The sequence below is a fragment of the Mesocricetus auratus genome, unplaced genomic scaffold (genome assembly GCF_017639785.1).
Source record: "Mesocricetus auratus isolate SY011 unplaced genomic scaffold, BCM_Maur_2.0 Super-Scaffold_100046, whole genome shotgun sequence".
Lineage (NCBI taxonomy): Eukaryota > Metazoa > Chordata > Mammalia > Rodentia > Cricetidae > Mesocricetus > Mesocricetus auratus.
In genome coordinates, this window is record NW_024429223.1 from 4,480,037 (window position 1) to 4,503,141 (window position 23,105).

General features: G+C 49.8%; 1 protein-coding gene across 3 annotated transcripts in view; it reads right to left on the minus strand.

The window, feature by feature from the left end:
• Dpy19l3 (dpy-19 like C-mannosyltransferase 3) overlaps positions 1 to 23,105 on the minus strand; it is an 81,726-nt gene that overhangs the window by 8,591 nt on the left and 50,030 nt on the right. For all 3 annotated transcript variants that reach the window (XM_040735452.1, XM_040735453.1, XM_040735454.1), the window contains 7 exons: positions 21,436 to 21,509; positions 20,788 to 20,946; positions 17,947 to 18,069; positions 17,497 to 17,608; positions 15,795 to 15,851; positions 11,373 to 11,455; positions 257 to 389 (listed from right to left, as the gene is read on the minus strand). In XM_040735452.1, coding sequence (XP_040591386.1) covers positions 257 to 389; positions 11,373 to 11,455; positions 15,795 to 15,851; positions 17,497 to 17,608; positions 17,947 to 18,069; positions 20,788 to 20,946; positions 21,436 to 21,509 — 741 coding nt within the window. The remainder of the gene's footprint in view (positions 1 to 256; positions 390 to 11,372; positions 11,456 to 15,794; positions 15,852 to 17,496; positions 17,609 to 17,946; positions 18,070 to 20,787; positions 20,947 to 21,435; positions 21,510 to 23,105) is intronic.

Here is a 23,105-nt window from a genome sequence, read left to right on the forward strand (position 1 = left end):
CACACACCCCAAGGTGTTTATCCCCTCAGCCCTTTCCCCTACCTAAGAGGAGCTATGTGCCGCACCCGCCCTAAAAGGCAGCGTCAAGAGACCCAGCCCCATGCCCTAATGCTCTGACTCCTTCCCTCCTAAGCCTCAGGCTGGAGGTGTGCAGCACGCAGCCCCTCATCATGGCACAGGGAGCCCCGCCCTCTGCCCTCAGCGGCGGCGGCAGGACAGGGAGGGAAGAGCGAGCATGGGCAAAGACGGGCCTCACCGCTTGGGTCCGCTCTCGCAGGCTCTTGTCTTCATAGTGTGGGTGATTGGTGAGGGTCCGGCCCGTGCACAGCTTGACTCCAGCCAGCAACTGCATGCTCCCGGCAAACACAGCCTTTCTTGGCGTATTAGAGCTACAAGGTTTCAGAGCATGGATTAACTTTTTTTTTTACGAGACAGGGTTTCTCTGTATTGTTTTGGAGGCTATCGGTCCAGCCCGGCCTCGAACTCACAGAGATCCGCCTGCCTCTGCCTCCCGAGCTGGGATTAAAGGCGTGCGCCACCACCGCCCTGCAAACATGAATTAACTTAGCACTAAACTTTCCAAGAAGACACCTCCCCAGCTCTGAAAGGGAGTATGAAGCGTGTGTGGGGGTGGGGGTGGGGTGGGTGGGTTGTCACATGAATGACTCGAAGCGGCTGATTTTGACAGTTTCACTATAATGTAGCCCAGGCCTGCCTGGGGCTCGGAATCTTCCCGTCTTACCTTCAGCTCACTTCTTATGTTTTCTGTTCCCTAGAACAAGGGCTGAGGAGCGTCTCGTCTCGCTCTACGCTTTGTCGGGCTGGCTTTTATGACGGCTGGATGGGAGGTTAAAAGACGGTCCTAGAGCGGACAGGAAAGCTAGCTCCTGAACCCACAGTCTGCAGGATTCTCTCCTGCCAATGCCCGGAGAAGTCCCATCACAAGATCTCAGGGGCTGAAGCTGCCTTCCGAGCTCCATTAAAGGGCAGCTGAGCGTACCGGTAAGACACGGGAAGTGTCTGGAGAGATGGTTCAGTGGTTAAGGACACTGACTGCTCTCGTAGGAGACTCAGGATCAGTTCCCGGCACCCCGCGCAGTGTCTCACAACTGACTGCAACTCCCATTCCAGGGGGCAGGGTTCCCTTTTCAGACTCCCTTTTCTGGCCTTCTCAAGCCATGCATACATGATGCATATATACACACCATGCATGCATACATGTGTGTGTATGTGTATACATGCATATACATATATGTATGTGTATATATGTGAGTATATATGTATACATACATACATATATTTGTGTGTGCACACACACACATATACACACATATATACTCATATACATGCAGAAACTCATACACAAAAAAGTAAAAAGAAGCCAGGCACTGGCGGCGCACGCCTTTAACCCCAGCACCCAGGAGGCAGAGGCAGGCGGATCTCTGTGAGTTCGAGGCCAGCCTGGTGTACAGAGTGAGTTCCAGGACAGCCTCCAAAACAAATACAGAGAAACCCTGTTTTGAAAAACCAAAAGAAAAAAAAGTAAAAAGAAATAATAAAATAAGAAGTCAGGGAAGCCCAGCTGATTGTGACTCAATTCCATGGGGTTAGAAGAGCAAAATGAAACCCAGAATCCAGTGTAGACAACATTTGAGGAAGAAAGCCCTGCAGCCATGGAGGCAGAGTTGGGAAGCCGCCTCTAAGAGGTAGATCCACCACTCAGAGAGGATGCACATTATCTGACATGGGAGCATCCTTCCTCCTTAGCCCTGATAAAGAAAATAATACGCAAAGCCAAAGCTTAAATAGTGTGGGTACCCTAAGACCGTCCCACGAACTTGTTTTCCAATGACCACAAGCTCTGACTGTTTCCTCGTGGGCCGTGAAGAGCCATGATGGAGAACGTGGGAGAGACGCTACGTGGAAGGTCTTTCCCTTCCCTCAGCCCAGAAGAGAAGGGATCTTTTTTCCTTCTTCTTTTAAATTCTGACACTGAGTCTTGCCGCACAGCCCAGGCTAGCCTCTACATCGCCATCCTCTTGTGTCAGCTTCTGTGGTGACGTGATGACACACGTCTGGAAAAATAAGAGCCTATAGCTGACTCAACTCTCGTCCTTCTGGGGGAAAGCTGGGAGCTGTTATGGAGGACTCCTCCAGCCTCTGCCCCAAACGAGGAACGTTCCAAGACATGTTTATCTTTGGGTTAAGAAACAGGAAGGCTGAACCAGGTGACGGTGGCTCACGTCTTTAATCCCGGCACTCTACAGCACTCTAGGGGATCTCTGTGAGTTCGAGGCCAGCCTGGTCTACAGAGTACATTCCAGGGCAGCTAGGGCTGCTACACAGAGAAATCCTGTCTCAAAAAACTAAAGAGAGAGAGAGAGACAGAGACAGAGACAGACACAGACACAGAGAGACAGAGACAGAGTAGAAACAGAGACAGAGTAGAGACAGACAGAGAGAGACAGACAGATAGAGAGACAGACAGATAGAGAGAGACAGAGAGAGAGACAGGCACAGAGAGACAGAGACAGAGTAGAGTAGAGAGAGACAGAGAGACAGACAGAGAGACAGAGTAGAGAGAGACAGACAGACAGAGAGACAGAGTAGAGAGAGACAGACAGACAGAGAGACAGAGTAGAGTAGAGAGAGACAGAGAGACAGAGAGAGACAGACACAGAGAGACAGACACAGAGTAGAGAGAGAGAAACAGAGGGAGAGACAGAGAGACAGAGACAGAGTAGAGGAGAGAGAGACAGAGAGACAGACAGAGAGACAGAGTAGAGAGAGACAGACAGACAGAGAGACAGAGTAGAGAGAGACAGACAGACAGAGAGACAGAGTAGAGTAGAGAGAGACAGAGAGACAGAGAGAGACAGACACAGAGAGACAGACACAGAGTAGAGAGAGAGAAACAGAGGGAGAGACAGAGAGACAGAGACAGAGTAGAGGAGAGAGAGACAGAGAGACAGACAGAGAGACAGAGTAGAGAGAGACAGACAGACAGAGAGACAGAGTAGAGAGAGACAGACAGACAGAGAGACAGAGTAGAGTAGAGAGAGACAGAGAGACAGAGAGAGACAGACACAGAGAGACAGACACAGAGTAGAGAGAGAGAAACAGAGGGAGAGACAGAGAGACAGAGACAGAGTAGAGGAGAGAGAGACAGAGAGACAGACAGAGAGACAGAGTAGAGAGAGACAGACAGACAGAGAGACAGAGTAGAGAGAGACAGACAGACAGAGAGACAGAGTAGAGTAGAGAGAGACAGAGAGACAGAGAGAGACAGACACAGAGAGACAGACACAGAGTAGAGAGAGAGAAACAGAGGGAGAGACAGAGAGACAGAGACAGAGTAGAGGAGAGAGAGACAGAGAGACAGACAGAGAGACAGAGTAGAGGAGAGAGAGAGAGAGAGAGAGACAGACAGACAGACAGACAGAAGAGGTTTGCTGGCATGACCATGTACACCCCCTTAACCTCAGCACTCCGAGACAGGTGTAGTTCCAGGCCAGCCAGGTGCTGCACAGAAAGACCCTGTCTCAAAACCAGAACAGAACACTAAGGGAAAAAGAAACAGGGGCCTGCTGATCTGGGCTAAGACACATGACGCGGTAGTCCCGAAGACTATTTGAAATTTAAAAGGAAAGCCGGCCGGGCGGCTGCAGTCTTGGGGAAGCAAGGCCCGCAACCTGCTCCCCGCTGCCTCCTAGGACTGAGACGCCTCCTCACATCCCTATCTTTATCCTAACTCAACACTAAGAATACAGCCTGAACGCAGGCCAGCGAGGGCCTGTGGGTGTCTGGGGGCAAGACACGCCATGCTTCGAGTGATGACACTTAACAGAACGAGTTACGTATAGAAACTGCGAGGCTTCTTTCTAACCATGACACCCATCCACTGCTGCGTTCCAATAAGGCTTCTCGGGCGAGGGGGGAGGAGTGGATGAAATCACAATGAGCGGGGAAGGAATGACAGACACATCATCATCCCCCCCCCGCCGCCCTCGCCCTCACTCAAGTCTAAAACTTCAGCATGAGCTTGGCTGGCTTCACTGACAGGGCTGTCAGCATTCTAAGCAGACTCAGGAAGGCGGGTCAGAGAGAGAGGCTTGCTCTGTCCTCCAGATCCACAGTTCACAGGGAAGTCTGACAGTGGTCCCACACTGTCAGAGGAAACGGGGGTTGGGAAGGCAAGGGGGAATGGGGGGCTCAAAGGCATGGGGAGGAGGAGAATGTCTCAGGACAGGAACTTAGGGGAATTTCAGCTCATTCTAATTAAGGCTCACTTAACTCGTACCCTGGTCCTTGTCTCACTTCCGGCCTCCATTTAGAGTCTAAAGTTTAGATATACTGTAAACTTTAGACTGTACCACAGTTGCTAAAGGGAATAAACCTTAATGAAAGGCAGAGCCATTATTTACCCGGTCCAGGATCCGCCTGGATCCTCTCAAGGGTATACGCCATCCCACTGAGGTCAGCCTACAGTAACATATCGACTTAGACTACACAGGAAGATGCGCCTGCATCCCTGTCTGGCAGAGCAGGAGACACAGGGGGTCCCGATTTCATTCAGTCTCAAAGCGTCAAGCTTCAACAGGCTAACTACCGCTAAACCAATGGGCTAACGGAACACTTCAAATAGTTTAAAGGACTATACGGATGGGGGAAATGGTTTGGGCGTTGGGGTGCTGGAGTGATTAAGAGCCCTGGATGCTTTTCCAGAGGGCCCTGGTTCCATTCCCAACACCCACATGGGAACACGCACGTCTGTAGCTACGGTTCTGGGGATCCGACGTCCCTTTCTGGATTCTGAGGGCACTGCACACACACGGTGCACATACATATAATACAGGCGGGCACACACACACACACACACACACACACACACACACACACACACACACACACTTGATCAATGAGAGGCCCACCAGCATTTAAAGTCTGAACACAGACGGCGTCATCTTTAAAACATGCGCAACTCTCTCCCCTCTGATTAAAAGCAAAAGCAATTCAGTGTGTCTTTTCAGTTGTGCTGAGAACACGCTACACATGGAAAGCTTCTTGATTGCAGAGAGGTTACGTCTAGCGACATACTCCTAAAGGCAAGTCATTAAAGTGCCATCTTTCAAAATAACCCCATCTACAGATCCCTCTTAATTGCACAAGAACATTTCCTGGCAACAAAAATGTTGCATTCCAGGATAGACGGGCACAAGGCATGGCCGGGCCACGCAGCTGTCAGAGTCATCCTCGCTGGGGCAAACATGCTTTTCAGTAACACCTAAGGCCCGAGGAGAGACACCGCCTGGTCACAGTTAAAGCCTGTAGAGGCACCGCCTGGTCATACCTAAGGTCTGTAGAGACACCGCCTGGTCACAGTTAAAGCCTGTAGAGGCACTGCCTGGTCACACCTAAGGCCTGTAGAGACACCGCCTGGTCACAGTTAAAGCCTGTAGAGGCACTGCCTGGTCATACCTAAGGCCCGAGGAGAGACACCGCCTGGTCACACCTGAGGCCTGTAGAGGCCCCAACCTGGCTTTCGCTGGAAGAGACACAAGGAGGCAGAGGAGCCCAGGAACCGATCTCTGCGCCCGGTGTCAGGGAAGAGGATACTCTGCTAGGAGGTAAGGGAGAACTCAGGGCAGGCTCAGAGCGGAGAGATGGCGGCCACCCCAGTTCTCACAGGGGCACTGGGAGGCAGCTGGGGCCACACACCCAGGACCTGACCTCCACAAAAGGTCCCTTGCGGGCTAGCGTGCCTTAAGAAATGTAGTTACCCAAAATCTTCTGAGAGCTGTTGGCACAAGGGTCGGAATACAGAGCAGGGCTCCATGTGGGGAAAGTCAGGAAGGCAGAGAGGGAAGGAAAAGGCACGCACACATCCTCTCTCTCTGTCTGAGACAAGGTCTCACGTATCCCAAGCTGAGCATCAACTCACTGTGCTGCTAAGGGTGAGGTCTCTCTGTCTCTCTCTCTTCTCTCTCTCCTCTCTCTTCTTTCTCTCTCTCTCCTCTCTCCTCTGTCTTTCCTCTCTCTCTCCTCTTTCTTCTTTCTCTCTCTCTCCTCTCTCTTCTTTCCCCCCCTCTCTCTTCCTCTCTCTCTCTCTGAGACAAGGTCTCACGTATCCCAAGCTGAGCATCAACTCACTGTGCTGCTAAGAGTGAGCTCTCTCTCTCTCTCTCTCTCTCTCTCTCTCTCTCTCTCTCTCTCTCTCTGAGACAAGGCCTCACGTATCTCAACTCACTGTGCTGCTAAGGGTGAGTTCAGGCACACAGCGTTCCTGGCTCCACCTCCAAGTTCTGGGAATACGGGGACGTGCTGGGGTTACAGGCCTGGGTACGCCTGGTTTACACATTTACATCCACCTGTTTCACCAGGAAACCAAATTCCAAACACCTCCCAGCCACGCTTGTGAGGGTCTGCAGACCATGAGGCTGAGTGAAGCCAGAGCATGGGGATCCGCCAGGCACGCTGGCGGACAGCCACCGGCGTTCACACGTGTGCCCTGGTGTCCTGCGTGCACAGCGGGTGCTCGCGCAGAAGCTACTGGACTGTACCAGTAAGCACACGGCTTCAGGTATGAGGGCTTCACAACGTAAAGGCTTCCAGTGCGCTCACAGGACAAGGACTGTCCTGAAGTAACTTCTTGAGGTTCTCTCTCCTAGAAAACCGCAGCTGGGCTCCTTTAAGATGGGACAATCGCCAGGTGCTGGTGGTGCACGCCTTTAATCCCAGCACTTGGGAGGCAGAGGCAGGTGGATCTCTGGGAGTTCGAGGCCAGCCTGGTCTACAGAGTGAGTTCCAGGACAGCCTCCAAAACAATACAGAGAAACCCAGTCTCAAAAACCAAACCAAAACAAAACAAAGCAAAAAAAAAAAAAAAAAAAACCAAACCAAAACAAAACAGAGATGGACAACCACTAACTCCCACCAAGGCGACTTCCTATATGTCCTCGGCAGTCAGCCTGCAGGAAGCCCAGACCTCCACGGAGCAGGTGTGTGGCTCTGAGGGCCGGGGGAGGGGGTGTCGTGACAGATTGACGGATAAGCCTCCTCTCCACACCCTGATAGGATCTTCTGACAGTAACATGGAAGGCCACTGGCTGTGTCTCTGGGTTTTTCGAATGACATCACAGGACCAGCCATCTTGAAACCTGAGTGTCTCCTCTGGCTCTAACGGACACCATCACAACTGCAGCATCCAAGGACAGAGCAGCCGGGGTGGGTAAGGGTGCAGGTGACCCCGCTGGGTCTCGCTACTGGGGAGGCTGGGGCAGGAGGCCCAAAGTTCAGGGTCTAGCTTGAGCTGCAGCGTGAGTTCCAGGCTAGCGTGGGCGGCGGCTTTGTGAGATTCCCACCTCAAAAGAAGAAGAAGTAAAAATAGGTCTGGGGATGGCTGTCAGTCGCAGAATGATGCCTGCTTAGCAAGCATGAAGCCCTAGGTTCAACCTGTAGTACTAAGAAAATAAAGAGTATTAAATGTGCTCCCTTACGGGGGCGGGGAGGGGGGGAATGGAGCCTGCCGACCACAGCTGATTTGAATGTTGATTTAAACAAACATATTTTGGTGTCTAAATAGACCCTACTTTGGCATACATTCATCATCACTTAAGCTTAATTTACAAACATGCCAAGCGGCTATATTTTTTTTTCAACCAAAAAAACAAAATAGAATCGTTTCAATTTGAGGAGTTTTCAGAGATATCGGCAAGATTAGATGACAATGGCACTAATATTTTTAGAACAATATGACTCTTTCAGTTGTGAGAATGAGGAGAGGGGGAGGAGAGCAAGTCAGGGGAGTGCGCCAGCAAAGACGCTGCTATCGAAAGGGGGGCTCGAAGAAGCCAAGGCCAGCCCCCAGCAGGGAGGAGCAACAGCCCGACGCTACCTTCTCTATACCAGAATATCACCTCACCCATACTTTCGCAGAACCCGAAATGCTGCTTCACGCTTGCTAAGCAGGCATCATTCTATGACTGGCTGGCATCCCCAGGACTCTATTTATTTTTATTTTCTTTTTGAGGGGAAAACCAGGGAGAGGAGAGCCACCACCGCCTATGAGATGCAGCCCAGGGCGCCACCTTCCTTCCACAGGGTCGCGTTAGAAATGCAGGGAATGCGGTGGTGGCGCATGCCTTTAATCCCAGCACTCAGGAGGCAGAGGCAGGCGGATCTCTGTGAGTTCGAGGCCGGGCTGGACCGACAGCCTCCAAAACAATATACAGAGAAACCCTGTCTCGTAAAACCAAAAAAAAAAAAAAAAAGCAGGGGACCAGTGCTAGAGAGGTGGTTAGGAGGAACTGAGCTCAAGTCCTAGCAACCCTGCCGGGTGGCTCACAACATCCTGCAACTTCAGCTCTTGGGGACCCAACAACCCTTTTGTAGACTCTGGGGCGCCTCCACGCCAGCACACATCCCCACATGTACATGACAAAGATAAAAACAAATCCTTAAACAAACAAAAAAACCACACACACAGAGGGGCTGGAGGGTTGTGGCTCAGTGGTTAGGAGCACTGGCTGCTCTTCCAGAGAGCCAGGGTTCAGTTCCCAGCACCCACGTGGCGGCTCACAGCTGTCTGCAACCCTCATACCAATACACATGCAATACATTAAAAAGAATGCAGGCAGAGAGGACCAGCCTTGCTTTCAGATGCTCATGTTATAAGTATTTATGCGTATAAATAATCCTTTCCTATTTACAATGTATTTACAATGAATACCAAAAAGAATTGTCTACTCCCACACCATGACTTAAGGTTAATAAACAAGGATGAAGTGCCCTTCTCCCCTGGCCCCAGAAACGTGTCAAAAACTACCCCCTCGTCTGACATTGAGACCAAAGCCACACAGATACATAGACTTAAGTCGCTACAGAAGCCATGCGTGGTGCTCAGGAAACCTAAGCAGCAAGCGGTTACCACCTGCTAACATGACACAGTTACTAACCGGTACTGGCCAGTAAGCGCTGGTCCTGGCAGGTACCCACGAGGCCGCTGCTGCTAAAACCCTAAGTGATGGAGACAGCGGACTCGTCTGTGTACAGAGAGGTGACTCCCGCTCTTAAAGCAGGAGAGCTCACTCTACAGAGTGTGGGCACGTCGCTTAGGTACAGACGTTTGTCATTGCTGGCGAGAGCCAGCGTTCCTGAACAGAACTCTTTAACGCACTAGCTTCCTTCCGAGGCTGGAAGTCTTTGAGGCAAAGCAGCCAAGTTCAGGCGAAAAGAGGAAAAAGAAAAAGAAGGAAAGAAAAGGAAGAAAAGAGCGATATCATGCCGGGGAATTCTGGTGCTGCTTTGTATTGAAAATCTCCATGGGCTGGAGAGAGGGCTCGGCGGTTCAGAGCGCTTGCTGCTCTTCCTGAGGACCTGGGTTTAATTCTCAGTACTCACACGATGGCTCACAACCATTGAGGGCCACCAGACACATATGCAGGCAAAACACCCTAACACATGAAAATACAATGAAAGCAATTTTAAAAAGGAAAATGTTCTCAGGGTGGTAGTGGTGCGTTTCTTTAATCCCAGCACTCGGGAGGCAGAGGCAGGAGGATCTCTGTGAGTTCGAGGCCAGCCTGGTCTACAAGAGTGAGTTCCAGGACAGCCTCCAAAACAATAGAGAAACCCTGTCTCGGAAAACCAAGAAAACAGCCGGGCGTTGGTGGCGCACACCTTTAATCCCAGCACTTGAGAGGCAGAGGCAGGCGGATCTCTGTGAGTTCGAGGCCAGTCTGGTCTACAGAGTAAGTTCCAGGACAGTTAGGGCTACACAGAGAAACCCTGTCTCGAGGCGAGGGTGGGGGTAGGGAGCAGGGCAGCAGAAAGTGTTTTATCTTTTAATTCATTAATTAATTTTAAAAATTTGAAACAGGATCTCTTTGTGTAGCCCTGGCTGTCCTGGAAGCCTCTCTGTAGACCAGGCTGGCCTCAAACTCAGGAGATCCACTTGCCTCTGCCTCCCTAGTGCTGGTATTAAAGGCGTGCGCCACTATGCCCTGCTAAGGAAAATGTTTGAAGTAAAATGAAATAAATTTTTCTCTAAACTGAGAGCGTAGGCAGTGTGATGAGTTCACTGAAGCCCGCAGCGAGCTATAATTTAAAACTTCGAAGGAAAGAACACTTTCATGTGTGTCAGTGTTAACGGCAAATCTGAAGAGGGTTCAGATGAGAAAAAAGACAAGATCAGCAAAGAGTAGAAACTAAGTCTTCACATGTTAAGTAAAATTTTGTGAAAAGGTGTTTTATGCTTGTTTTTAAACATGTGTTGAGTACATCTGTGTGGGGTATGCTTGTGAATGAACTGCCTGGGGAGGCTAGGGGTGGAGTCAGAGGCCCTGAAGCCTGTGTGTGTGCGTGTGCGTGAGTGCGTGTGTGTGTGTGTGTGTGTGTGTGTGTGTGTGTGTGTGTGTGTACATCTATGTGCAGAGACCAGGGGTGGGGTCAGAGGCCCCGAAGCCTGTGTCTGTGCTTGTGTGTGCGCGTGCGTGCGTGTGTGCATGCGCGCTCGTGTGTGTGTGTGTGTGTGTGTGTGTGTGTACATCTATGTGCAGAGACCAGGGGTGGAGTCAGAGACCCTGAAGCCTGTGTGTGTGTGTGTGTGTGTGTGTGTGTGCAGAGGCCAGGGGTGGAGTCAGAGGCCCCGAAGCCTGTGTGTGTGTGTGTGTGTGTGTGTGTGTGCAGAGGCCAGGGGTGGAGTCAGAGGCCCCGAAGCCTGTGTGTGTGTGTGTGTGTGTGTGTGTGTGTGTGTGTGTGTGTGTGTATGCAGAGGCCAGGGGTGGAGTCAGAGGCCCTGAAGCCTGTGTCTGTGCTTGCGTGTGTGCGTGCGTGCGCGTGTACATCTATGTGCAGAGACCAGGGGTGGGGTCAGAGGCCCTGAAGCTAGACTCCCAGCTGGCTGTGAACCACCAGGCGTGGGTGCTGGAACTGAGCTTGGCTCCTCTACAAGAACAGTGCATGCTCTCAACCGCTAAGCCTTGTGGGTAAATAAAATCCACTCTCCCTTCCGCCGGGGTTGAGGTTTATATTCTGATCCTGTGTTCCACTCTAAAAGGAGTATTTCCTTTCCCTCAGGGAACGTAGCTGCAGAGAATCCAATTGTTGTTTACAGACAGGGTCTCACTTCGTGACCTGGGCTGGCCTCGAACTCATGGCCGTGCCTTTGCCTCAGTGCTGGGGTCACAGGGGTATGGCGCCACACCCAGTTAGGAAGAGTTTCTTCCAAATTCAGAGTATTAAAGAATTTTTAAAAAATAGATGACGCTTCTTCACACTTAGAAACTAAACTGTCTCCCCCAAACAACTGAGATGTTTAGCTGACTTCAGAAAGGCATTCAAAGTTTTAAACTCGAATAGCTTTTTCCTCTCACCTGATCCAGTCCATCAGCTCCACTGTATCTGGGTCGTAGAATTCTTTCAACTCGGAGAGTTCATCCATCATTCCTGGCCAGGACTGAAATTAAAAACAAAATGAGCCCTGTAACAGTCACCAAGATGAAATAACAGAGAAAGAGAAACTTTGTATCATGTGCTCAGGAGCCAAGCACACAAACGGAGATGGAAACCCAGAACAAAATCTACCTCTGAGAATTCCAGATTCATCCCTGCTGGAGCTCAGCGGGGTCAGACAAGCTCCGTTAGCTTTTGCATATGGACTTTTATGTTGCTTTAAAAAAATGCTACTGTTGGGCCTGGAGAGATAGTGGCTCAGTGACTGAGAGCATTTTCGGCTCTCGCAGGCGGGTAGCCTGCACCCACAAGGTAGCTCACAACAGACTGTACCCACTGCCCTCTTCTGGCCTCTGTGGGTATTGCACACACGTGGGACACATACACACACACACACACACACACACACACACACACACACACACACAGGGGCACTCCCCCCATTGCCCAAAGCTTCCAACGCAGAAAACATCCTGTCCTCACCATACCCCACAGGACAGATGGCGCGGCAGGGAACAGCACCATCAGATTTGTTTCCCCGGCACGGAAACTGTGGCTTGGGGAGGTGGCTGACAACCAGGCTCAGAAGTAGCCGAGCTGTGCCTCAGAACCTGCTCCTGAGCTCGGTGTCCCCTGCCTGGCCACCACAGTGCCATGACACTGTTCTGCTGCAAATGGTTTGATATGTGTTAATACAAATGCTGGCACAATGGGGAAAAAATGGCTGGGAATCGGACTCTCCAGGAGAATCTAACGTACTTTAGATTTGTTATTTATGCCACTTCTGAGGTTATGCAGGCACGATATAAAAAGAACATTCCTATCCATCACTCACCTAACGTAAGTTCTAGCTCATTAACCAGTTAAATCTTAATTATTGTCAACTGATGGTGGACCAAGCACCATTCTCCCTATTAATTCTTATTTTGTTGTTTTGAGGTGGTCTTACTATGTAGCCCAGGCTAGCCTCAAACTCCTGACTCACTCTACTAAATACTCTGGAGATTAAATATGTCGTCCCAGTTACTTGACAACCACCTAAATACCAACATAACAAAAGGCTCCAGTTATTTTTGGTATATGTGTGAAATCAATGGGTATTGGATATTTTTCTAAATCCAAAGTTGCTGATAAGGACAGAATGTTAGAAATCTAGTGCACCCTGGGGGAAATTCCCTAAATAATATGGGAGTAAAGAAGTAAATGTCACCTTTAACAGAGTGAAATAGATTAGCTGGGATTTTACCAATCCAATAAGCTGATGGAGACCAGGGTAAATGCTTTTAATCTCTGGCTCTGAGGAGCCTACTGCATGCTTTTCTCTCTGACTGGGATTATCCCAGAGGAAAGAACTCAACCCCCATTATAACTGTCAGTGAAACTCAAGCCAGGCTTCGAATAAATACATCACTGACAGAAAAATCTTAATAGTTGGCACCGATGGAAAATGGTTTTAGTGTCAGGGAAAAATTCCCAATGTCTATATTGTTCATGTTCTCTCTGATTTTATACTTAACTTTTTTTTTCCTTGAGACAGGGTTTCTCCATGTAGTTCTGGCTGTCCTGGAACTTGCTCTGTAGACCAGGCTGGCCTCAAACTTACAGAGACCCACCTGCCTCTGCTGGGATTAAAGGCATGCACACTAGCTACGATTCTTCTTAAAATGCCCGAGACTCGGGCTGGAGAGGTGGCTAAGTGGTTAAGAGCACCGACTGTTCTTCCAAAGGTCCTGAGTTCAATTCCCGGCAACCACATGGTGGCTCACAACCACCTTGAATGAGCTCTGATGCCCTCTCCTAGCAAGCAGGCAGAAGATTGTATACATAATAAATAAATAAAATATTATGTGTATATATTATACATAATAAATAAATAAAATATTTAAAAAATGCCAGAGACTCACTTACTGTGTAGCCCTGGCTGTCCTGGAACTCCTTACGTAGACCAGGCTGGCGACTGAACAGAGTTCCCCTGACTTGGTCTGCCCAACGCTGGGGTTGAAGTTATGTGCCACCATGCCTGGCTTTACGTGGCAAATTTGAGATGGAGTATATCTAAAGTACTTTGCACAGTATTGAGAAGAAGCATCAGGCTATCTGCCCAAGGCCTGAGCACCAGTCTTGAGAAACTCATCAGAGTCCCAAGTCTATCACCCCAGGACCACTGCCGGCCGCTGCTGGGAACGGCAGCTTTTCCAGTTCCACTGGTCCCTGGCAGCAGTGGTTGTTGGAGACAAGGGGACTTTGCTCCCACCAGGAAATGACTGGCTGTTACAGGGGGAGGAACCATCAGCATCAAGGACACGGAGGGCAGGCATTTTGCTACGCTATCCTTGGTGCGGGTCGGCGCCCTGGGACGTGGCTGTCTGCGAGAAAGTCCGAGGGTACAGAGAAGCACAGCAGCCGTTCGCGGCATCACGCGGCTGAGCTTAAACTTCTTCTGACTTAGTCGGTCCAGACTGCAACCCACATCTTGCATTCCCTACATCACTGATGCTGATGCTTCTGCCTGCCTGGGGACCATGTTTAAGAACCGAAGCTCTAGACCATGCTGTATTTATTCTGTAAACCCCTTCCTTAATCTTATCACTAAGCCCTTAATCAGCATAAAAAAATTCACCAAATTTCAACAAGTAGTGGAGAATTCAACACACACACACACACATACACACACACACAAACATATCCATACACACATATACATGGAGACACATATACACATGCATACAGACAGGCACACACACAAATATCTATGTACACATGCATGCATGCACGCATGCACACACGAACACATATGCACGCACGCACGCACGCACGCGCACACACACACACACAGACACACACACACACACACACACACACACACAGAGTTCCTAGTCCCATACCATCCTGTTCCAACAGCTGTAGTGGAGAACGATTCTGAACCTGGGGGGGGGGGTTAACCCTTATAATCCCACGTAAAAGTTGCCAAGTGCTCACTGAACATTTACCTTGTTTCACTTACGTATGTAAAAGAATACATTTCCCGGAGCTGGTGGGTTCCGCCTTTAGTGGCAGCTGTTCTGATAGGACAGGGACGATCAGGTGCAGGCCCCTAGCCTGAAGCTGTCAGTTTATAAACCCTCGTGTTATAACAGCAGCAGGCCCGTCTGGAGGCTGAGCTGTGGGAAGACGCTCTCCTGCCAACCTGACAAATCAGGACCTCGCCATAGCAACCTCTGGTCCACTGCTCTGACTTAAAACAGCGTAGGAAAACAGCAAAAATATGCTTGTTTTGTTTGAGTTTGGTTTTGGTCTAAGAAAGAGCAAAAGAGCTGGATGGTGGCTGCATGCACCTTTAATCCCAGCCCTCGGGAGGCAGAGGCAGGAGGATCTCTGTGAGTTCGAGACCAGCCTGATCCACAGAGTGAGTTCCAGGACAGCCAGGGCTACACAGAGAAACCCTGTCTCAGAAAAACACCACACCACCACCACCTCCCCTCCGCCAAACAAAAGAAAAGAAAAAGGTTCAATTGAATTAAGAATTAAGTATTCTCTGTTATTTTCTCAGGTGATAACCCAAGACCTATAAATCTCAAAGACACAACAAATGAATCACTAAGTGGCCAAATGACCAATGACAGGCATCCCTGAAGGGTGTCTTGGAACACTTTTAAATCAGTTAAAGGAGAACCTGACAGTTTTCTCTGCGTCATTAAAGTGTCTTCAGGTTGTGGAGAGGGGTCAGTCTTTCTGTTGTTTTTGTTTGGGTCTCATTATGAAGCCCAGGCTGACTCTCAGGGTTGAGATTACTCTCGGGCACCACCATGCGGGCCCCAAAGACTAACCTCACGGTTTATCCCAAGTGTCCAGTCCCCGTGAAGACATCTAATGAAATGTACAGGCTAAGTTGGTCCTACCTTAAAACCTCTCACTCTACATAAACCAAATTTCTCTGCCTGATTTGTTTCAAAAGAGGTCTGGAAATATTTTCAGGATCTGCTCTTCAGTAAGGGTTGAAACTAATGGAACGACTTTTTCTAAGTTTTTTTTTTTTTTGGATGACTTTTATACTGTAACACTTAACCCCTAAAAATTGCCAGGCGTTGGTGGCGCACGCCTATAATCCCAGCACTCGGGAGGCAGAGGCAGGCGGATCTCTGTGAGTTCGAGGCCAGCCTGGTCTACAGAGCGAGTTCCAGGACAGCCTCCAAAACAATACAGAAAAAAAAAACACCCTAAAAACTACAAGTTTAAAGACTGCTTTTCCTATCAATGCCACCTCAACAAGACTCAGAGGAAGTCTCTGGGGATGCCACAAGCCCCTCTGCTGCCAAACGAAGAGCGGGCAGGACCAGCCTTACCTTACAGCACAGGTACAGGAGCGTGAGTATTGGCACCGAATACCGCATGACCCAGATCTGTGGGACAAAGACTCTGTTAGATCACACCTCTCTAGACCTCTGTGGCCTCCACGCCTGGCTTTGTTCCTGTACGCCTTTCGGAGACAGCGGAACCAAACAAACTGAATGAAGGCATCACACCTGTCAAGCCACTGAGCTCCCTGCGCCGCCTGCACCACCCTGCCGCCTAACAAATGCAGAGGGCAGAGTGGTTCGTGGTCACGGGCTGGTCAGCTCTACCCCGCAGATGCTGGTAAGTTACCTTCAGGAAATTGCCTTATAACAATGGGACAACTGGAAAATTTTAATTTCATGTTTCGTGCTCTTTTTGCTGCATTCCTGAGTTCTGTGTATAGTGAACACATCCGACACAAGTGACTTAAAACTATAATTGGCAGAGCCAGGCAGTGGTGGCGCACGCCTTTAATCCCAGCACTTGGGAGGCAGAGGAGAGTGGGTCTCTGTGAGTTCCAGGCCAGCCTGGTCTACAAATCGAGTCTGAGGACAGCCAGGGCTGTTACACAGAGAAACCCTATCTTGAAAAACAACAACAACAATAAAAAAAAAAATTGATGACCAGGCTCCAATGCACAGCCCCAGTCCTGGTCATGCAGAGGGCTTTGGTTAAACTAAATATGCCATAAGACAAAAAAATCTAATGAGGGGACCGGTAGGTGGCAGTCAGCTGGCTACGTGATATTAAGCTACGGTCGCCTGGGAAGAGGAAGCCTAAACTGGGCAGATGTCTCCCTCAGACAGGCCTGCGCTCAAGCCGGTGGGGGCATTTTCTTCATTAGTGGTGGATGTGGGGAGGGCCCAGCCCACGGTGGGCGGTGCTGAAGTGGGCGAGCGGAGCCAGCCCCGGGGAGCAAGCATTCCTCCCCTGCTTTGCTTCGTTCCTGCCTTGAGCCGCTGCTCTGACTTCCTGTCGGCGACGGGCCGTGGCCCGGGACACAGACGTTCCATAGAGCCTTTCCTTCCCAAGTTACTCCTGGCCATGGTGTTTTATCGCAGCAACGGGAAGCTAACTAGGACAGGGCGGGGAGGGCTCACAGGCGTGGGAGGGAGTTAGGAAGGAATGTTGAGATAGGAGCTAGACTACATTATACACGTGTGTGGAACTATCAAAAAAAAACCCTTAACAATAAAAGATAAACTTAAAATAATAAACACATCTTAAAAATAAGTCCATATGCCGGGCGGTGGTAACCCATGCCTATAATCCCAGCACTCGGGAGGCAGAGGCAGGTGGATCTCTGTGAGTTCGAGGCCAGCCTGGTCTACAGAGTGAGTTCCAGGACAGCTTCCAAAACCACAGAGAAACCCTGTCTCGAAGGATAAAAAAAAAAAATCAGTCCTTATAAAAGATCAAGTGAATGAATTCAAGATCCAGATTTTGAGCCAGGAGTCGGTGGCGCATGCCTCTAATCCCAGCACTCAGGAGGCAGAGGCAGGCGGATCTCTGTGAGTTTGAGACCAGCCTGGTCTACTGAGTGAGTTCCAGGACACCTAGGGCTTCACAGAGAAACCCCATCACAAAACAAAGCAAAGCACTCCAGAGTTTGTATCCACTCTACTCGACAGTGGCACCCCCTGAAACTCTGACACAGAGGAAACCCTACAGCTCACTTCCAACTGGACAGAGAGAGGACACGGCACTCACCCTCTTTGGGTTACAGAGATGAAGCAGCCTCAGAAGCAATTCCCAGATCTCAGAGCTGCACAGGCCAAATGACGCGAAGACACACATATGGGAGATCCACAGGTATTTCATCCTGCAAGAGCAGAGAGAGGGGGCCGTCAGCAGCACCGGCTGGTGGGAGCCTCAGGCGAGGGAGGGAGGGAAGCCCCGCACCTAAGATGGCCCTGTCAATCCGCACAGAAGCCACCGGCCCGAGGGCTACTTTCCGTCACTTTCTAGGAGGAGTCATGTAAGTGAACCCTTGGAGAATGTTTGCAGCTAAGGGAAACCCTGGCAGTGATATGGAGAAATGGGAATACATGAGGGCAGATCATCAGCGAAGGTGGCTGTGGGTTCTGAGTCACACGGCCAGGCCACACCAACTAAAAAGCCGTCGAGTTAAATCAAAGAAATCGGCTGAGATGGAGATACCTCATGGTACTCAGCGCCAAGACCCCAAACAGAAGGGTGTGGATTAAGTTGTAAGCGGCTTCCGGTTTCAGGTCAACGGCACACTTTCTTGTCTGACCCGTGGGCTGCGGACTTGCCGAATCGCTGGAGAAAACAGGAAATGAGCCACGGTGAGGCCGGATGTGTAACTCTGCTTCATGCTATTTTCCCTACGAGGGAACGAATCGGCGTCGTCGGCGTGGAATTTGAGACGTGATGTCATAGTGTAAACGCATCAGCAATTAAGCAACTGCAATTTCACAGAAGCTTTTCAATAAAAATGCAAGCAGATTCAATTCTTTCAAGAATTACAGGAACAAATTCTCTGGAGACGCTTCCCTATGGGAGAGCTCTAAATTTGAGGCCAGCCTGGTCTATAGAATGAGTCCGGGGGGACAGCCTGATCTACAGGGTGAGCTCAAGGACAGCCAGCACCGCACAGAGAAACCTGGTCTCGAAAAACCACCACCACCACCACCACCACCACCAGCAGCAGCAAAATTATGTACCTTTGAATTCAGTTAATGGATCAAGGACCACTTCACCTACCAAAGCCTCATTATTTACAACCAATAGATGAATACTATCCCAATTAAAGGGTGCCCGGGCACACAATTGGATAGAGTGAATGGCACTAACGTAAATGGGAGAATGAACACTAACTCTAAATACCACTTAACTGTGTCCTTACTTATCTATTTCTCTTCTTTACTTGTTTATTTCTGAACAGGGTCTCACTACGTAGCTCCAGCTGGATTTGAACGCCTTAGTTTCCCATTTCAGTTCCCGAGTGCTAGGATTAGAGGTGTGCACCCCAGGCCCGGCTGTGGGAATTGGTTTTTTTTTTTTTTTGGTTCTTTTTGCTTATTTGTTTTGATTTTATGTGTATGGGCGTTTTGTGTGCATGCGTGTGTGTGTGTGTGTGTGTGTGTGTGTGTGTGTGTGTGTGTGTGTGTGTGTACCTTGTGTATGCCTGATGTCCTTGCAGTCCAGGAGAGGGCAATGGATCCTCTGGGATTGGCTGTGAGCCACTGTGTGAGCCCGTGCTATTAACTTCTGATCAACCTCTTTGGCTCCAGTTTTAAAACATATTTAAAAAAAATAGAATCCAAGGGCTGGAGAGACGGCTCAGTGATTAAGAGCACCGACTGCTCTTCTAAAGGACCTGGGTTTGGTTCCTAGCACCTACATGGCAGCTAACTGTAGTCTCTAATTCCAGTTCCAGAGTACCCGACACCCTCTTCTGGCCTCTGAGCGTACTGCAAACACGTTATACAGGCATAACACACACACATTAAATAAAAGTAAATACACCTTAAAAGAAAAAACACCCTTTGACCACTAAATCAACACTCATTAAGAAACTACTGTTGTTTAATTAACATAGTGCTTTTCCTTGAAAACCTGCTAAAAGTTGTTATCAGGTAGACAGGGTCCTCTAATGCTGCAGTTCTCAACCTGTGGGCCACGACCCCTTTGGGGGTCAAATGACACTTTCACGGGAGTTGCATAGCTGATATCCTATATATGAGATAGTTACATTATGATTCACTAACAGTAGCAGAATTACAGTTATGAAATAGCAACAAAAATCATCTTATGGCCAGGAGTTGGTGGTGCACGCCTTTAATCCCAGCACTCAGGAGGCAGAGGCAGGCGGATCTCTGTGAGTTCGAGGCCAGCCTGGTCTACCGAGCAAGTTCCAGGACAGCCTCCAAAACAATACAGAGAAACCCTGTCTTGTAAAAACAAAAAAACAAAAAAACAAAAACCAAACCAAAAAAACCCTTCATACTCCCGATGCTTTCCTCTGCAGCTGGGAGACACGCTGAGTTTTAAGTACAGGCGTGAATACACAAAAGTTTCAGTAAACACTCATAATTACGGGCCATACCAACTTCACGAGCTTTCAAACGAAAGAGCGGACAAAACAACAATAATCAACTCCTTGTATGGCTGCTCCTGGGACTCAAACCCAGGGACCTCAGGCATGTTAGACAAGTGATGTCTCACTGGGCTACATAGCCATCCCTTAATTCTCCTCGAAACAGGGTCTAAATTGCTCCCATTGTCCCTGAACTCATTTTTGTGGAGGGTGGCCTTGAACTTGTGATCCTCCTGCCTCGGCCTCTTGAGTAGACAGCCTTACAGGTCTTTATCACCGTGTACGAAGTTCTCACTTGAGAATCATGTGATGCAGTAGTTAACCCCCTCCAAAAAAAATTGCACACACACACACACACACAGCCCAAAACAACAACAACAAAAAACCCCACAAAACAACCCTCCCATGTTTCCGGTCATTTTACTATTTTTGTATCATGCCGCATTATGACTCTCATTGGCAGCAGGACCCTAGTTGCATGGGCCTAATCTGGAAGGAGAAAGAAAAAAGCCACGGGGAACTAATCAGGGAGACCAAGCCAGACCCGTGAACCAACCAACAATGGCAACATCGGCTAGCGTTAGCTGATGCCCACAAAGGGTCTCGGTACAAAGACGTGACTTTCCATACTTAGTGTGGCTTTCACCCTGCCACCCACCCAGCAGCCGCACTGAAGATCTTGCTCTGTAGGAAGAAAAGGAGACAGAAGTACGGACAGGTCACCCAGCTCGCCAGAGATGGGCGCTCCCTAGCATGCTGGCCCGACAGCAAGGCAGCCCGTGCGGCATTGCGTGCCCACCCTAAATGGCTACGGGCTTCTGTTCCGTGTATTGTTTTCATCCCCCCTCCTCCCTCCCTCCTCCCTCCCTCCTCCCTCCCCCTCCCTCCCTCCTCCCTCCCCGTGCTCCCATCTGGAACAACGTGCTTCAAAGCCCTACCTGAGATTATGAAAGGCAACAACTAAGGCTGTGGTCACGGTGACAAGCAGGACAAACACGTAGGCGTAAAACAGCAGCGTCTCGGAGAGCCTCTGGAATGTGTTGAGGGGCAGGAGGCCGAAGGCTTCTTCACACAGGTAGAGATTTGCGTCGAAATCCCTGGGGAAGGAAGGAAGGAGGGAGGGAGGGAAGGAAGGAAGGAAGGAAGGAGTGAGGAAAGAAGGGAGGGAGGAAGGAAGGAAGGAAGGAAGGAAGAAGGAAGGAAGGAAGGAAGGAAAGAAGGCAGGAAGAAAGGAAGGAAGGAGGGAGGGAGGGAAGGAGAGAGGAAGGAAGGGAGGAAGGAAGGCAGGCAGGCAGGAAGGAAGGAAGGAAAGAAGGCAGGAAGAAAGGAAGGAAGGAGGGAGGGAGGGAAGGAGAGAGGAAGGAAGGGAGGAAGGAAGGCAGGCAGGCAGGAAGGAAGGAAGGAAGGAAGGGAGGAAAGAAGGAAGGAAGGGAGGAAGGAAGGGAGGCAGGAAGGAAGGAAGGAAGGAAGAAGGAAGGAAGAAAGGCAGGAAGGCAAGGCGAGATGTCACAGCCCTGCGAGGAAAACCGCAGGCAGGATGCCGGCTGAGGCTTTTAGAGGGCTTCCGAGTCTCACGCCACTCATACCTGGTCGCTCCAAACCCAAATTTGGCCTTCAGAAACTTGAAGATGTGCTCGTCTGACTTCAGGTTAAGAATTCTCTGTTAGGAGGAGAGAAAGGGAAGTGGGCTACTAGTGTCTCCCTGACGGCCAGTGATGGACACAGCGCGTAGCAGGAGCACAGGAGGCTGGAGAGAGCTCCCAAACTCTGCCCCATCTCCTTCCTCTCCCCGTCAAAGGGTGACCCTTTCCACCTGCACGGACTCAACACCGCGTGGAGTGGGTAAAAGAAAGGTAGCCTTTTAGTTTTATATCAGAAAAATCAACAAAATGAAAGGTCATTGGGCTTTCAGGTTTGGACACAGGACTCGGTCATTCTCAGATAACTCTGGACAGAAAACGACACAGGACTCGGTCATTCTCGGATAACTCTGGACAGATGTGACCCTGAGGTGTAGATGCCCCCGATTCCAGGGTTCATCATTAGTGATGGTGACTTTAATTTACATAGCTTTATTTTTTTATTTATGGATTATAAAAACCCACGCAGTACCAACAGCGGGGACTGGAGAGGCGGCCCAAGCTGTTCAGAGTCTGTACTGCTCTTGCAGAGGACCTGAGCAGGTTCCTGGCGCCACCAGTAGAGAAACTCAGACCTGCCCATGACCCCAGCTTCGGGGGATCTGATGCCCTCTACTGGCCTTCATGGGCATTGCACTCATGTGCACCCCTCATCCCCCACATACCCATCACTGAAAACAACAAAAATAAAATCTTAAAGACAAAAATGGGGAAAACAAGCCGGGCGTTGGTGGCACACGCCTATAATCCCAGCACTCGGGGGGCAGAGGCAGGCGGATCTCTGTGAGTTCGAGGCCAGCCTGGACTACAAGAGTGAGTTCCAGGACAGCCTCCAAACAATACAGAGAAGCCCTGCCTTGAAAAACCAAAAGAAAAAGAAGGGGGGGGAGGGAGAAACAGTACCAGATAAAGAAAGGCAGGGGGAGAATAAGATAAAATCAGAACTGAGGTTAGAAAACAAAAAAAATCCATTAACAGCGAGGCAGAAACGTGGCTTGTGCCTCTGGGTGGCAAATACAACTGCTTGGAGCAAGGGAAATGCTTCCGTAGGTCTAGAACGCGCAAGGAGGGTCAGTCTGCTTTTTTTTCCTTCCCTAATCCGCTGTTGCAGGTCTCTGCTGAATCACTCAGCGAGGGTCGATCAATAGACTCTTATCCTTTGGAGTGTCAAAAACAGAAGTCCAGGCTCAAAGGTCTCTACGGGTTAAATCAAAGAGCCTTTCGCTGAGTCTGGCGGGTGGGGAAGCGGGTGAGCTTTGCGCGTGTAAGCTGCGAGGGAGCACAGCCGATCCTTGCTATTATCGCAGAAACTGGTGCAGGGAAGCCTTCAGGCGGTCCAGTGTTCCGTGTAGTGTTTGCATACGAACACTCTTCTGGACTTTTTAATTGGAGGGGTGGGGTGGGGTACAGTTTACTCTTCTGGACTCTTTTTAATTGGGTGGGGTAACAGTTTGAGGTACTGGACTTAGGGCCTTGCCCAGTCTACTATCTAAGATGCACAGCCCTGTCTCCCTGCAGCACACAGGCTGGCCTTGAACTCAGGAACCTCCTGCCTCAGTGTCCTAAAGGCTGGGATTACGGGAATGCACCACACCGTACTTGGCCAACTCAAGATT